This window comes from Adiantum capillus-veneris, chromosome 9, assembly GCF_014529385.1.
Source record: "Adiantum capillus-veneris isolate H3 chromosome 9, ASM1452938v2, whole genome shotgun sequence".
Classification (NCBI taxonomy): Eukaryota; Viridiplantae; Streptophyta; class Polypodiopsida; order Polypodiales; family Pteridaceae; genus Adiantum; species Adiantum capillus-veneris.
Window position 1 is genome coordinate 121918350 of NC_140939.1, and position 17228 is coordinate 121935577.

The window sequence follows — 17228 nt, forward strand, 5'->3', positions numbered from 1 at the left end:
ACACGCACCTTGTTTTTGGTCCCCGAACACTTGACCACCGAGAATGGTCCGTCAGTGACCATTGCCCGCCCCTACCATGGCTCCCAACTCCCCGTCAATCGCCATGCAATCACAGTGGTTACGGGCAATGGTCACTGACGGACCCATCCCTACACCACAACAATGTTTCTTCCTTAATGTAGAGAGGGAAAATGATAAGAAACGGGTTGGGGCGTCGGAAGGGGGGGGGCGGGGGGGGGGGGGGGGGGGTTTCAAGTCTGAATCAATATAATTTCAGAATCATTACATCTTCCAAATTATTCATCCCTTACAAGACATTATCTGGAAAGGCTCTGAATTGTGTCTTCGCCACTTGATTCGTAATTTTACTGTTGATCAATTTAAAATGCAGTTAATAACAATCATAAGAGCGATGTACTCCTATGTACTCATTTCAATCAGGATTTGGTAGCCATCCAATTCACACTTAGCAGCTGACAATTTGAAATGTGGCTAACAACAATTACATGGCAATGTATTCAATCCAATCACGATGTTGACCTTAAAACTTCCGAAATTGAGCTCCCCCCTCAATTGAAGAGGTTCAGCCTTGCAATTGAAGCCTTTCTTTCAAAAAGGTACAGATGTCCTCCATCTCTGTGCTGTTTGTATAATGGCCCAGCCTGCATCAAAACATAGTAACACCATAGTAATCACTTGTCGCAGTATCTAATCTTTTATTTGGCAAAAGTTGTTATTCATCCCTTCCAACACTCTTTAGCTGTGGGAGTGCATCTCCTGGATCACCCTGTGCGTGTGTGTGTGTGTATGTGTGTGTGTGAGAGAGAGAGAGAGAGAGAGAGAGAGAGAGACACATGTGTGACGTGAAAACCCTAGCCTGTCTGAGAAACCCTAATCCTGCAGCGCCTCTGTAACCCTACAGTGCCTCAGCCCATCACCATTCCTTGAACCCCGTCGCCCTGCAGCCCTGTAGTCAGCTGCCATGTCGCACGATTTTGTAGAATCTGCATCTGCACCACACAGGTTTTGCGTGCACATTACAGGCGCGACCACCTCCCTTTTCCGCAAGCTCCTTACAACGCGCTGTTGCAGGTTGCACCTTGGGTCACCTCCACCTTTGCATCTATGCCCACCTTGCTTGCCTTTGTGGTGCAGAACCTCCATTCCCTGCCTTTGCTTCCTTGGAACTCCTTCCCACAACCACCTGCCCAGCTCTCCCATCTCCAATCATCCTCGCTGCTCCACCCCTATCGATAGCACTTAGCAGCATTAGTGCTGTGTGCTGTGCTGCCCCGCCACCCTTTTTCTCAAATAATGGCATAGATGCCCTAAACACTCTTCCACAATGGAGAAACATTTTGGAAGTGTTACAGAACTCCATTTCCCAGCCTATTCCGTTTCTCTTTTTTCAAAACCCCTGGGAACTATGCTTTTCTGCCTGCTGCTGTTGAGCTCTTGTCTCCATTATACGCTCACACAAAAATTGTCTCTGAGTCATTGCAGCACACGTGTCACGATTGTGACTATGTTGCAGTATTAAATCTACTCCTAGTTGCAGATACGCAAAGCGCCATGCCAAGGAAAACCCGGATGGTCACGACTCTTCGCTCAAGAGACATGCCTCTTCCCCAAACGCCACACTCCTTCGACGACTGTCAAACACCCCTTCGCTTTACGGTTGCCACTCTTCGTCCAATGGTTGCAGCTCTTCGCCAAAAGGATGTGTCTTTATGTCTAAAGTCATGTCTCTTCACCATGAGACGTATCTTTTCATTTGTGTCTCTTCGTCTCCTATATAAGGAGCCTATTGTACTCGGTTTTTAGGGCATTCATTCAATCAATCAAACACACATTCAATCTTTTGAGACTCAGTTTGATCTTAAGTATGAAGTCTTAAGTCTTAATTATAGGATTAGCACCACTAATCCTCACAGTGGTATCATAGCAAATTTTTTTCTCAAGACCCGAAGGTTGTGAGCCTCTCACCCTCGCCGCTACGCACTTTCCCTTCCCGGAGTTGTATGGAAGTGGAAGAAAGGTGGTACACACACACATCCGAGCATGAGGTAACTTGAAATTTTTTTGTTCCAATGTTATGAATAAAAAAGAGAACACAGATGCGTGTGTATGGCGTACCCGGTGAATTTATGTTGGTGACTCTTCGCGTACCCTTTCCTCAGGTGGCACCTCTTCAAAACCGCACTGGCACCCCTTCATGCGAAAGGACACCAAGCGCTGGCTGCTCACACCTCCTCCTCCAAGCTCGCATCCTTTCTCAATGCACTGGCCTGAAACACCGCCAAGCTGTTTTTCTCTTCGCTGAAGACCTCCCACGCTGGCTGAAATTTTTTTACGCTGGGAATTTAAACGCTGGCTGGACTTTAAGCTTGAGACTTAATTTTTTAAGTTGTTCGCTGCCTCTAATTGGGTGACCGACCAAAGAACCCCTTTTTTTAAATCCCATGTAAACTCACTTAATCAATTAAAAACCCCAAATAATCTAACTTTTTAAAGAAAAGAGAAAACCCACCATATCAAAATGAATTCAAACATTTGTTTATAGCAGCGTCACCCTCTCTCCGACTCTCCCGCGCTGGCCTTGTGTGCACTTTGCACGTGCGAGACTTTTTGCCATCATCGTCGGCGAAGACTTCCATATTCCGGTCCCATTCCTCTCGTATGTAGACGGGATTCCGAACACTGTTCTCCCATAAAAACCCCTTGCACCCGAAGTGGTCATAATTCCCGATTCCCCGACTCCAGAGCACGAACTTATTCGCGAGGGACTTTCCGCTCCCGGTACCCGTCCCATAACCTGCACTTGCACCTGTTTGAGAGTTCCCTTTGAGACATAACCATGCCGAATTCTCAAGACGGAGGTGGTCAATCTGACGATGCCCTTACTCTTATCAAAGAGTAGATGGCTACACTTTCCACAAGCCTCGCATCACTTCACTCTCGCATGGATCATATGCAGACGCAAAACACTTCTCGAAGTCGTCCTACTGCTTCTCAGACAACACCTTCTTTCGAAGCTTCAGTGGACGAACCAAACGAGCCAGATCCAACTGATAAGGTAGACAATCGCAAACTTCAATTACTTTATAAAAAAATTTGATGGTGCACAGAAGAAGAAACTAGATGTTAAACTGCCTGAGCCCTATAATGGTCGCCGCGACAAGCGCGTGCTGGACCAATGGCTATTCAAAATGAAGGTCTACTTGTCCAACACGGACTTAGTAGAGAGTAAAAAAGTTACACTTGCTAGTTCCCTGCTCAAGGACACACCATTTCTTTGGTGGCAACGACGGGTTGTTGATGGTAAACACACACCTTCTTGGGATAAATTTCGGCGTGCTATTCGCGAGGCGTTTGAACCTGCCATTGTAGATTTTCATGCCCGGTCCTCTCTTTGCCACCTAAGCCAAACAGGTTCCTTGGCCGCTACATCATAGAGTTCCAAAGGCTACCTATGGAGATAGAGACCCTTAGTCCCTCTGATAAACTTCACAGCTTTATCGACGGACTCGAACCCAACCTGAAGGACGATGTGCACAAATACAACCCTACCACCTTGGATGTTGCAATAGCTTATGTGGAGAATCTCGGCGATAATTGGTGCCCTACAGAGAATTTTCTCCCTGGCAATAGATCTTCAAACAGCACGCGCTTGTCACAGCAAGATCGCAGAGAAAGCTATAGCCAAAGTCAACAGCAGCAATCTCAGTTCAGGCAGCACGCAACGGAGTCTTAATCAGCTTCAAGGTTCTATTCTCAAGATCGACAATCTCAAAGCAGATCTTCTTCAAATGTTCCTCAACCTATTCGTGATAAAGGACGTGATTTTTCTCAAGATCGGCATTCCAATCCTCAGTAAGGCTCTTCGTCAAATGCATCTTCATCTTCAAAGGAGGATAGATTATGTACAATTTGCGGTGGTGACCATAGACGGTATCAATGTCCAAAGAAACCAAATCCATCTAATTTGAAACGAAATTCCAACAGGGAAAATTCATCGAATGCTGAACAACCAAATTCTGCTCAAGATAAAGGAAAATCAGCGGTCAATACAATTCATGTCTCCGAGGATACGACTGTTCTTATGAAGCATGCTCAGCGCAATTCTTCAGTTTTGGAGCAAGTTATGAGCCACAAGTTATGGTCGCTCCATTAACATTTTTATGGACAACGGATGCTCTAATAATTTTGTCAGCACTCAAATAGTTCGACAGCTTGGCTTGCCAACTCAGAAGACATCTCACTTATATGATGTGGAATCAGCAAATGGATCAATTTTAACTTGTGATTAGACAGTTCAACAATTACAGTTCGAGATTCAAAATTATGCATATCAACTGGATTTCGAAGTCATGCCTTTATCTTACTACGACATGATTCTTGGTTAGCATTGGTTATTCCAATATGATCCAGCAATTAGCTTTCGAGGACATACTATCAATTTGTTCAAAGATGGACGTGAATTGATTTTACACGGGCTTTATCAGGCGGAACGAGTGATTCAAGCCTCACGTCTACAAGTCAAACAACATGATACAGTGGATTATGAAGAGAATATGATTTCCGATGCGGATGCAGAAATTATTATTGATAAATTTTTGAATTCATTAACTTCTCTTGAATCAATTGCTAAAGACAAGAATGATTTCAAGCAAGAAGTTTTTCCAAGTGATACTTAGTTACCAGACAGAGATAAGGACATAGTTGAAGATTCTGAGTCTGCAGACGACTATGTTTTCTTTGATTCTTTGTTGGATGATGATATGCCAATTGCAAGTCATGAAGTGACAGTTTCTGAAGATGATTTTGAAGAACTTTGGGATTCATTATTGGAAGACGATTGCAGTCTCAATCCAAAATCCTCTCCAGTGATTGAAGTTACCCTCGCTGAAGAATGTCTTGAGAAGATTTCCTCTTCACCAAATATCTTGCACTAATCGGAAGATCTTAAACCAAAAATCTTACATTGCATGAAGAATTTTGAACATTAATCTCTTGTTGCAGTCAACCTAATTAAGCCAGATTCTTCTCAAAAGTCTTTGAATAATGCAATGACATGGGATTTAGTAGTCAAAGCAAAAAGGTTTCGCAAGAAGCAAAAGTTCAAGACAAAGATTTCAGATAACTCAAAGACTGAAGATTTTCAACGATTCAATGCTTTTCCAGAGTTCTATCAACATCAAAAGTCATTTCTTTAACCGAGGCTATGGGAGGGAACGTCACAATTGTGGCTATGTTATAGTATTACGTCTACTCCTAGTTGCAGATACGCAAAGTGCCATGCCAAGGAGAACCCCTACGCTTGGATGGTCACGACTCTTCGCTCAAGAGACAAGCCTCTTCGCCAAAAGCCACACTCCTTCGACGACTGGTCACACCCCTTCGCTCTACGGTTGCCACTCTTCGTCCAATGGTTGCAGCTCTTTGCCGAAAGGATGTGTCTTTACGTCTAGAGTCATGTCTCTTCACCATGAGACGAGCCTATTGTACTCAGTTTTTAGGGCATTCATTCAATCAATCAAAGACACATTCAATCTCTTGAGTCTCAATTTGATCTTAAGTATGAAGTCTTAAGTCTTGATTATAGGATTAGCACCACTAATCTCCACACACATACACACTTTCACACACACACAACACTTTCTCACTCGTACACACATAGTTACAGCCCTGACTATGTGAGGTAGTTTTCACATTATAGGTCTGTCGCCGCCATTGTTTTGCCCACCCTGTATTGATGGCAGTGTCATATAGTTTGCCACTTGGTGGCCCTGGGCCTAGAGTTTTTTTCCGTGATACCCTGTTCCACTGGCTTTCCCCTAGGGCTTGGTTTTTGTTTTCCCTATCTTAGAGTCGTGGGGTTTTCAGTGTGAGTCGGGCAAAGTTGGTTGGACACCTCATAAGGTGTTCAGAGTCCCTATGGAGGGAATCAATCAGTCACTTGTGCATTAGCAGACTCCCTCTCTCTCTCTAATAGGTCATTTTGGCCTTTTGAAGACGTTAATATAACATTTCATTTCATTGCATTTCTTCAGAATTTTTTTCTCTCTAGCGTTTCTTGCTCCAAATCACCCTCCCCTCTCTCTGCCTTTGCATTATTGTGAATCCCTCTTCTATTGTGCCCTCTCTTGCCCTAGGTGACTCTCGAGCTACGCTTACCTTGCAAATCTCAGAGATCACCATGACGGGGTTTCTAGGAGGTTCCACATTCAGAGGTTGCTGCGCTCTGCCATCAAATAGGAGAGGTTGTACACATGTTGCCGCTGTTTTCAGCCATATCCACCGATCCTCCATTGCAACTCCCGACACGGTATCAAAGCTCTGGTGTTGAAATCCAACCTTGGAACATTTTTGCAGTGTGTTCAGTGCTTTTCTTGAGTTTTCAAAGAGGAGTTAGCTTGCTGTTTTTACTATTCAGATCTGGTATTGTCACATCAGGTGCACGTTTTTGAGGATCTGGTTTGAGTTTTGCGAGTACAAAGAGGTTGTCTATTTGCTGCAGTAAAAAAAAAAAAATCAAGAAAAAGATCCTTCTATTAGTTAATGAAACTGCCCATAGGGCTACAACCACCTCTACTAGAGAGGGCTACAACAATCATAAGGGGGAGTGAAAAAATAACAAATGTACAATGAGGCTAAATCAAGAGATGGGAGGAGGGAAAAGCCACACAAGTGGACTATAGTGCCATCTCATCACACCTTGAACCATGGTGAAGAAGGGCCCAAGGCGCCAGAGTCGAAGAAAGCCTCTCTACGCTGCCGCATGCGGTCGGAGCTGCCCCGGAGTCTCTAGAACTGTCCTCTGAGAGTATGGATCAGCTCTAGCCACAGATCTCGAACAGTCTCTACTGGTGGTACAAGACGAGCCTCAAAGATGCTGAAGCAACGAGCCTGCCAGATGAACCAGAGTGTCAGGCCGCAGATGAGCTCCCAACACTCCTCTCTCTCACTGCACCACTCCTGTGGAGTAAGCTCTGTTAGCAGGCTCGAGTGTAGGTCGACCCCCCTGCATCACTATCATCCTGCAGGTGGAAGATAGCTCAAACTGAAGTGCCAAGCCCGTGAGAGTGGACCAAGCAGCTGCCACCCAAGTGTACTCTTGTCTCGTGGAAAGAGCTGGCATCAGCAGAAGGACACGAAACCAAACCTATTGTGCCAAAGGACAATCCCAATGACAATGACACTGACTCTCCACAGGATGGTCACAAGCTGCACATGCTGCTGAGAGACCACTATGTACAAGCCAGCTCCCAACTGTTGTAGCTCGATATGCAACCAGCCACTAGAACAAAGTGACTCGCCACAGCTGTCTGGAGTCCCACAACCTCGTCCAAAAAGCTGACAAGAACTCAGTTGTGAGACCCTCCTCTTGCCAATGAGGTGATACAGCAGGACAAGCCTCTCTCCGTGCTGCCAGTATGTGACGTCCCAGTCGTACAGTGTACTGAAAGAAAGGGACACCTGGATGGTTAGCTGAGGAGAAAGGGTCCCTCCAAAACCACTCTCTAGGATCCCACTGCACTCGTGCCAGTGGACAGCACTCCCAAGCCCACAGCCTCCAGTGGCCAGTCTCAAGAGCTGCAGGGTCGGGATCTATGACACAAGTCCTCCCACAGATGCCCACAACTCGGATCCTCTGAAAACAGCACTGCCACCTATGGGGCCTCTACTGAGACTCGGTGTAGACGACCCTCACCCTGTAGCTCAAAAAACAGGGAGGGTACAGTCTCTGAGCAAGCCCGAATTGTGATGAGAACCTCCAGTCACGTGAAGGCCCCCATCCATATGGGTGTTGCCGACTCGAGAGGCGTAAGCCACGCAGCTGTTACTGCCTCTGTGATGTCCTAACACATGCTCTGCACCCCTCTCATGCCCTGTAGCTGGATACTCTGAAGCTCCTCTGACAAGCCTGAGAACTGTAGCCAGTCACCTAGAGTGCGTGCTGGAACCTCTGCCATGGGACCCCAAGAAACATGAGGCTTACTACCAACCAAGTGGTCTCTCTGAGTGCTAACCATGGGGTTCCAAACAAGGGGCTGTCTCAGGCGCTCCTGCGTGCAAGTAGGGTGATGCTACTACAGGCCTCTCCACAGCTGCTCCCAGGAGCGGAGCAGACTCACAACAAAATGGTCCTCCAGTCTCCTACTCATGCCAACTCTGCACATCTCTATGAAAATCCATCTAGTCGAAGGTCGCTAGGGGCCTCCAGCCTGAGGCACTCTAGCTCTAAGCCCCTGAAGTAAAAACTCCTTCCACGGCTCCTTCCCTCGAAGTAATAAACTTCCCAAGAAGGGCTCTACTCTGTTGTGCTGGGTCTATGATCCCCGACCCTCCCTAAGAACAAGGAAGAGTGATGAACTACCAGGCCACTTTGGCCCGGGCTATCTGAGTGTCGCGCCCTGACCAAAGGAAGTTCCTCATCAGCCTCTCTACCTGGCTGATGTAGGAACTCGAGAAGATCCAACAAGAAGTGATGTACCACATAGTAGCCAACAACACCTGGTTGGCCACTACAACTCTGTCTGCCAGAGAAAGTCGTGCGGAGCTCCAATGTAACAACTTCCTCCTGATGGACAGGAGGAGGGGAGTAATCTGCTGCTGAGGAGACAAGTCCAAGCCAACCTGGTAGCCCAAGTATCGAGCTGCAGTCCTTGGGGGAATCCATTTGAAACCCTCACATGGCAGCCAATCAAGCGTAGGAGCACTACAACCGAGAAAGCCACTGCCTTTCTCCAATTGATCAGTGCGCCTGATGCACAACAAAAAGTCTCAAGAGCCTGCTCACACCTTTGAAGGTTGGCATCCTGGCCCTCCAAGTACAAGGCTAAGTCGTCTACAAACTCAGCATCCAGTAGCTCATCTCCCCGAATAGGTAACGCTAAGCCTCAAAGGCCAACCTGCTGTGAAACCAAAAACCTGCTCATTGCCTCAACATAGAACAGAAAGAGGAAGGGGGCAAGAGGGCAATCCCGTCTCACCGAACTTGTGAGCATGAAACAATCTCCTCTACCACCTGACAAAAGTACCTAACTGTGTGTCTGTCTGTAAAGAGCTGACACACCTTTGATCCAAGCATCTGAGAAGCCCATCCTACGTAAAGTGTCCTCCAAAAAAACCCAATCAACTGTATCGTAGGCCTTCTCAAAATCAAGAAGAAGTATCACCAAATCCTCACCACGGAGGCGCGCGAGGGCAAAAACCTCCCAAAAAGTAAAGATGTTGTCACGAATACTATGCTCCTTGACAAAATCTATTTATATCCCATGTATGATGCTCTCTAGAAGTGGCTGAATCCTCAAACTCAGGGCCATGGCAAGAATTTTGTAGGCTGAGTTGAGGATGGTGATGGGTCGCCACTGTCGAATCTTATCCAAGGAGCTGCCCTCCTTGGGAATGAGGTAGATCAGGCCCTCACTCATCCTGTTAGGCATCTCTCCTGTGTGTAGGATGTACTGAAAAGCGCTGCAGAGATCTGAGCCAAGCAAGTCCCGGTACTCTAAGAAAAAGCTGGGAGTCAAACCATCCTCACCTCAACAGCTACCACAAGGAAGTGCTCCCAGGGCCACGTGGAGATCCTCTAACTGAAGAGGCAGCTCAAGCCTCTGGCGCACCTCCTCAATCACAAGACAAGGCATTTGTGCCCACACCTGCTCTCTGCATGCATCATGACGCTCTGATTGAGGCTCTACTTACAGCAGGTCAACGATAAAAGCCAGTAGCAGTTGCACGCATGTCCTCTGGCTCTGAAGCAACTGACCCGTCAGGCCTCCTCAACTGGCAAACCCTGGCATGCGCATGTCGGGGCCCCACTGTCTCAAAGAAAGCCCATGTCACTCTGTCACCCACCTGGGTCCGCTGAGATGCCTGTCGATGAATAGGAAGCTCCTGGCGCCTCTCCTCTGTGCTAGCAAGCTCCTGGCGAGCCTGCTGCAATTACTTTGCAAGGAAGCGATGCCTCGTCGCAGACACTACTGCTCTTCTCTCGCTGCAGCCAGGCGGGCCGTAGACTACTGGAGAAATAGCCGCCTAAGTTGAGCAAGTCCAGAGGCCACTCTGTTAGCACGAGAGTCCTGCATGTCTAAGCCCTCTATCCAAAGAGCCACCACTCGCTCTCTGAACGCAGAGTCCAGCAAGACTCTCTCAGGAATGCAAAGCATTGTGCTCCCCTTCCTCTGTCTATCTGTCACTGTGAGGATCACTGGTGCATGGTCCAAAAAAGAAGTCCCAGCCAAAATGCAAACTGAGAAGTGGTCACTAGTGTAGAAGCGATCTATCCGAGATAGATTCACTCCTCCCACTCTCCGGTCCAAACGAGAAAAGGCCAGGCTATCAAGGGGCTCACAAAGCTAGAGTTCTGCCACACATCTGAAACCCGCAGAGTCATACATAACCTCTCCCAAGCTGCCAACTCAGCTCTATGTACAGTAGTATGGCTACCTCCAATCCTGTCAAAGGGTCCTCCAACATGTTGAAGTCACCCCCAATGCACCATTACTCTGCCTGCGGCAGAGACTCTACAATATGAGACCAAAACTCTGCACGTGCACTCGCCACATTGGGCCCATAGATGTTCAGGAAGCCCATGAGGCAACCCTGAACCTGCATAGTAATCCATTGAGCCCTACCTCGCACAATAATCCCTCTGCCCACAATGGCCTACTGCAAAGAATCTGCAATAGTCATACATACCCCACCCTGGATGCCTCTAGGTCCAAATGCAACTGACCAAAACGTCTCATAGCGACCACACAAAATCTAACCACATCGTCTAATGCGGCTCTCACAAAGATGATGCTCCTGCAGCATAAGAATGTCAATCTCACCACCCACAAGGCATCTGAAGCTCCTGTCGCAATCGACCCCTCTGACGCTGACACTGGGGCCCTCCTAATCCCTGCACATTCCATGAGATGATCCTCATGCAGTCAGTGAGAGAAAACAGTTGCTGCCACAGCAACCAACCTCGCTATCTTTGAGGCCGGTTTGGATGGGGAGTAATCCGCATCCGAACGACCTCTAGACAAGCGTAAAAGAAGTGACTGTCCCGCCCAAGCTCAAGCCGAGCGTGTAGCCTGAAGGACTACCTCCTCTGTCCAAGAATCCTCATGTACAAATACATAACAAGGAGGGCTCTGGGTGTCAGCAAACAAATGCACCACAATGTGTCTGCAACCTGCTGCATCCGGAGGCGTTACGCTAAACCTGGCAAGAGGCCAAAGTGTCTGCACCAGATCTGTCACCCCTATGTCCCTTGTGTGGTAGGAAGTCTCAGTAGCCTGAATCTGGAGCCAGTCAAGAACTGTGTGTTGGATCCACTCTGTAAGATCCCTACCACATAGCGGAAAGGAGAAACCCACCGTTGTGTCCAAAGCCTCAATGCCTCTAGCTGCAAGAAAGAGGACGTGGACTCGAAAGCTAGCCTCGTGTCACGGGGACGTGGCAACTGTTAACTATGTCACGAGGACGTGGCAACTGCTAACTTTAGTTGTTGGTTTCTTTCCAAGGGGTTTTGTTTTATTTTGGAGACCCTCTTCTTGAAGTAGCAAACGGTCGGGCATTGCATGGCTAATGTGAACGGTAGTTTCACCCGCAGATGGGTAGTGGTCGGCACTGGAATTCGTATGGTAAGAGGATGTCTAGGCTCAAAGCAAGATCATATAGGTCCCCCCGTCGCACTTAGCAAGTTGGTGGATACTAGGAAGTGAACTCACTAAAGGCCTAAAGTCAAGGTGTCATTACCAACAAAAAGTATACGACAGTTGGCCACATTGCACTTTTGGATGTGGTCCCAATGAGGATAGATGGTCAGATGACCACAGGGAGCCCAACGGAATCATTCCCTAAAATTTAGGAAACTGCTATTTTGGGCCGTGAAATGTGTTCGCATCATTACCTCCGGTATGACTAGGGGAACGTTTTACAACTGTGCCGCGAAGTCAACTGACACGTCGGTTGAGATATTTTTAAGCAGCAAACCCGAAACGAGCAAATGCTTGTAAATGCGCCAAGTGTCAGTTTTTCATGGACTTGCCTCCTACAGGAAAAAATGCGCTGAATTTTAAGCTGGGAGAGGGCTTCATTTGCATTTTGTCACAGGTTAAGAGCTATGGAGTGCTTCCTTTCCCTCTTATGTATAGTGTGGTGCTAGGAGTGATGCCCTGCACGCTACACACTGCTCTCTCTTTCCCCTACGTGCAGTTATGTGATGCCCCACAAGAGGGCTCCTCATTTGACTGATGTACAGTTGTGCGGATTCATGCTTTTGTGCTGAGGCAAGAGCCTTCTTGAGCAGGAACAGGGGTAGCTGACTGCTACTCCAAAGTAGGCACCAGTGAGGGTCATAACCTCACCGTACAGGTGCAAAATCAGCGTTGTGTATGTGCTGTAAATTGACTGTTTTTCATCCATACGGACGTCAAGACCATTGGGAATCGTGCCCCACTGACAGAGGACAGCTAGGGGAACAGGGCAAAAAACCAGTAAATACAACGTGCTGAATTTGTTTTTGGGCAGGAATCAGAGGGTATACGCCAGTAGAAGCGAGTTCTAGCAGGGGAATTGATTTTGTGCAAGTTTTGGGGCTGTTATGCTACCGAAATTTGGGCAAATCAGGTAGTATCTTACGGGATACAGGTGAAAGATTCCCGGGACTCTTTTTTGTAATTTACCCTCCTAAAGAATAAAGAAATACCGAAAGGAGCGCCAATTTTGGGGCCTACAGGTTGTGGGCGTCTGCTCGGGGCATTCTAGCTTATGAACTGTGTGTGTATTCAAGTGTTAATTCCCGTAGCACGTTTCCTTTGCACGTTCTCTCTGTGTGTGTCTAAAGTAAAGAATTTCGGGTGAGAGCCAACGCCTACCGCCCCACGGGCCGGTTTCATGGTTCCGTTGCCGGGACATCAATCACTTTTTCCTTAAAGAGTGAGCCTGGATTGTTTTGGGTAAAGACACAGAGTGCAGGAACGCGGGATTACACTATGGCCGACAAGGGGAAGGGCATTATGGAAGAGGGTTCCTCTTCAAAGGACAGGCAGGAGATCCCTATGGTTTTCGAGATTGGCGAGAGCTCACGGCCACGTCAGTCTGTACCTCCTATCAATGTGAATGTCCCTCCAGTAGTACAGGGCTTTATGACTGGGCAACTTGAGGATGATGCGTTCAAGACTCAGTTAGTTGCCGCAATGAATGTCTTTTCGCAACTAGTGTAGAATCCAAGGTTTATGGAGTTCTTGCAAGCGCCACCAGTGCAACAACAAAATAGGCAACCTACGCCGCGTACGGAGCTTGTTGATGCTCAAGCCCAGGTACTTCATGCGGCTCAGGAGGATAGGGAACACTCGCATGTTGCGGAGTCAGGGGCTCCAAAGCAGGTTCCTCCTGTGCTTGAACAGGTGGCTAGAACGCCTATTCCACAGGTTATGCCAGTTCAGCCCGCCACCTTTTAGAGCCAGCATGCTGTTTTGAATGGACAGGGAGCTGGATACCAGGCAATGCACTCAGTTTTTCCACCACCCACGGTACATCCTGGGTATTTCGGGGGTGAATCAGTGTTCCAAAGTATGGTTGGTTATGCGCCTGGAAGTCAGCCGTACATGCCAGGAACAGTGTTTGGGGGTATGCAAGGCATCATGCCAAACCCCATGTATGGTAGTATCGGCATGCAGCAAGGTTTTCACTGCAACAAGGCCAGTTTGGGATGCCACAGGGTCATTTTGGCATGGCTGGTTTTTCTGGATAGCAGCTAGATATCCCACCTCTGACACAAAATGTGAATGGCTAAGATGTGCCGATCATGCCTACTACAATACCCATGTTGCAGACCATTCCGTATGACAACTTGGGGGCACTAGAGAGGCCAAAGGCTTACAAAGAAGGTGGTGCAGCTGTAAAGTTCAGTACCTTCAGTGGTTTCGAGGATAAGACAAAGGCCCTCACTTTCCTCCAACAATTTGATACAGCTTATGCGGGAGGGAATTTTACAGAGGCCTCGAAGGTCAGAAAAGCTGCCACTTTTTTAAAGGACAATGCGCTTACATGGTGGACGACATTGTTAATGCACGGACAGGCACCCGCCGCTTGGGTTTACTTCAAGCAAATGTTTGCATCTGCTTGGCTGTCAAATGAATTTTAAGCCGGCGTCATGACAGATTGGCACCAGCTTACTTCAGCTTCGTGCAAGAGCTTGCTGGAGTACAATAGGAGGTTTTGTAAAGCGTTACTCTCAGTGACCTCCTACAGATTTGTGCCATTGACAGAGCAGATAGAGAAGTACTATTGTGGGCTACCTAAAGGGCTTCGCGATTACTGTACAAAGAATAGAGTGGCTACCCTCACTCAGCTTATGGAAGTTGCGAACACTGGTCTTGCCTTGTTGAAAGGAGAGGACAGTGGATTTCCGAGCAGTGACAAAGGAGGGCAGCAAAAGAAAAATTCAGCGAAGAAGCCCTTTGTGAAAACGACTCCTGATGCGTCACAGGGGTCAGAAAAGGCCACCAAAGACAAGGATTCAGCCGGGACTTCTGGAGCGCAGGCAAAAAAACAGAAAAGAAAGCCTTTTGTGCGCAAGTCGCTCGAGGAAAAGGTCCTAATGGCTGAGAACATGCGAGCAGCCTGGTCACTTTTCTATCAATTGTCCACAAAGGAAAAGACCAACTGACTCAGAGGATAAAGAAGACCAGAACGGCAAGAAGCCTAAACCCACGGCAGGATTAGTGCCAGACATGGTGGGTGACAGGCCCAACACAGATGCCAGTGAGTTATGCACGACATGGGGTAAAGTTAGGGATCAGACAGCACCCATCTTCTTTGATCCAGGTGCCAAAGCCAACTTTATCTCACCAAAGTTAGCTATGAAGCTAGGCATCAGAGTTGAAGAGATGGGGTACACAGCAGAGACAGGGTTGGCATGTCATGGCCACTCAGAGTGTGTTACTCCCATCATTGGAAAACTGCGTCTGCATATTCAGTCGTATATGGACACAGAAGAGTTTTACATCATGCCGCTTGAAGGTTGTGACGCCTTGTTGGGGATCCCGAGGATGTTCCGAGTGCATGGAGTCTTGGATGCCTACAACAAAAAGATCACTGTACATCATAGAGGCAAAACTCACATCTTGGATGTAAAGCTTAAAGGAGAGTCAGTCCCTATTGTATCTGCTTCTGCTATCACTTCTGTAAAAAAGAATCATCTTTCTGTGTACTTGATTTTTGCACGTGATGTCTCAGATAGTGATCAATCAAATTTATCTGTGTTAGATAAAGAAAGGTCAGCATTTTTGCAAAAGTTTAGTGATTGTTTTTCTTATTCATTACTGCCGCAATTGCCGCCAAAGAGACCTGAGGACCATCGGATAGATTTGGTGCCAATGTGTAACCCACCAAATAGACCTCCCTACAAGGTTAGTGCGGTGCAGCAGAAAGAGATTATGGGCCAGGTTGAGGAGTTATTAGAGAAGGGGCTGATTCAGCCTAGTCCTTCACCCTTTTGCTCCCCAGTGCTCCTAGTGCAGAAGAAGGATGGCTCATGGCGCATGTGTATTGATTACAGTGCGTTGAATAAGAATACCATCAAGAATAGGTTTCCTATTCCTAGAATTGATGATATTCTCGATCGTTTAGAGGGTGCTGAAACCGGCCCGTAGGGCGGTAGGCGTTGGCTTTCACCCGAAATTCTTTACTTTAAACACACACACAGAGCACTTTGCAAAGGAGACCTGTAACGGGAATTAACACTTACTCACACACACGGCTCGGAAGCTAGAATGCTCCAAGCAGACGCCGACAACCTGTAGGCCCCAAAATTGGCGCCCCTTTCGGTATTTCTTTATTCTTTAGGAGGGTAAAGTACAAAGAAGAGTCCTGGGAATCCTTTGACTGTATCCCACTAGATACCGCCTGTTTTGGCCAAATTTCGGCAACATAACAGCCCCAAAACTTGCGCGAAACCAATTCCCCTGCTGGAACTCGCTTCTACTGGCGTATACCCTCTGATTCCTGTCCAAAACCAGTAAATTCAGCACGCTGTATTTACTGGGTTTTGCCCTGTTTTCAGCCCCAAACAGTCCCCTAACTGTCCTCTGCCAGTGGGGCACGATTCCCAATGGTCTTGGCGTCCGTATGGCTGAAAAACAGTAAAATTACAACGCATACACAGCGCTAATTTTGCACCTGTACGGTGAGGTTATGACCCTCACCAGTGCCTGCTTTGGAGCAGCAGCTAGCTACCCCTGTTCCTGCTCAAGGAGGCTCTTGCCTCAGCACAAAAGCATGAACCCACACAACTGTACATCAGTCAAATGAGTAGCCCTCTTGTGGGGCATCACATAACTGCACGTAGGGGGGAGAGAGAGAGCAGTGTGTAGTGTGCAGGGCATCACTCCTAGCACCACACTGTACATGAGAGGGAAAGGAAGCACTCCATAGCTCTTAACCTGTGACAAATGCAAAAGGAGGCTCATCCAAGCTTAAAAATTCAGCGCCCATTTTTCTGGAAGAGGCAAGTCCCTGAAAATGTGACACTTGGCGCATTTACAAGCATTTTCACGTTTCGGGTTCGCCGCTTAAAAATATCCCAACCGACGCGTCAGGTGACTTCGCGGCAGAGTTATAAAATGTTCCCCTAGTCATACTGGAGGTAATGACGCGAACACATTTCACGGCCCAAAATATCAGTTCCCTAAATTTTAGGAGATGCTTCCGTTAGGCTTCCACTGGTCTTCTGACCATCTATCCTCATTGGAGCCGCATCCAAAAGCGCAATGTGGCCCAACTATCGGATACTTTTTGTTGGTAGTCCCACCTTGACTTTACGCCTTAATTGAGTTCACTTCCTAGTATCCACCAACTTGCTAAGTGCGACGGGGGAACCTATATGATCTTGCTCTGAGCCTAGACATCCTCTTACCATACGAATTCCAGTGCCAACCACTTCCCGTCTGCGGGTGAATCTACCGTTCACATTGGCCATACAATGTTTGACCGTTTGCTACTTCAAAAAGAGGGTCTCAAAACAAATAAAATAAACCCCATTGGAAAGAAACCAACAACCAAGGTTAGCAGTTGCCACATCTCTGTCACATGGTTAAAAACTGCCACGTCCTCGTGACATACCCCCCTCTTGAAATCGCAAACGTCCTCGATTGCATACCATAAATACACACCACTGATTATCTTGTGCTATTAACACTCTTTTATCATCGCATGTATCCGCA

The 17228-nt window shown here is 47.4% G+C and overlaps 1 protein-coding gene across 5 annotated transcripts in view; it reads right to left on the bottom strand.

The window, feature by feature from the left end:
- Nucleotides 1–264: 264 nt before the first annotated feature.
- LOC147451105 (uncharacterized) overlaps nucleotides 265–17228 on the bottom strand; it is an 82150-nt gene continuing 65186 nt past the window's right edge. For 2 of the 5 annotated variants that reach the window (XM_086520068.1, XM_086520069.1), the window contains one exon: nucleotides 265–662. In XM_086520068.1, the coding sequence (XP_086376194.1) occupies nucleotides 610–662 (53 nt within the window). In that variant the 3' untranslated portion in view covers nucleotides 265–609. Of the gene's footprint in view, nucleotides 663–2136; nucleotides 2340–17228 lie in introns of those variants that run through there. The other 3 variants (XM_086520066.1, XM_086520067.1, XM_086520071.1) reach the window with 3 other exon arrangements.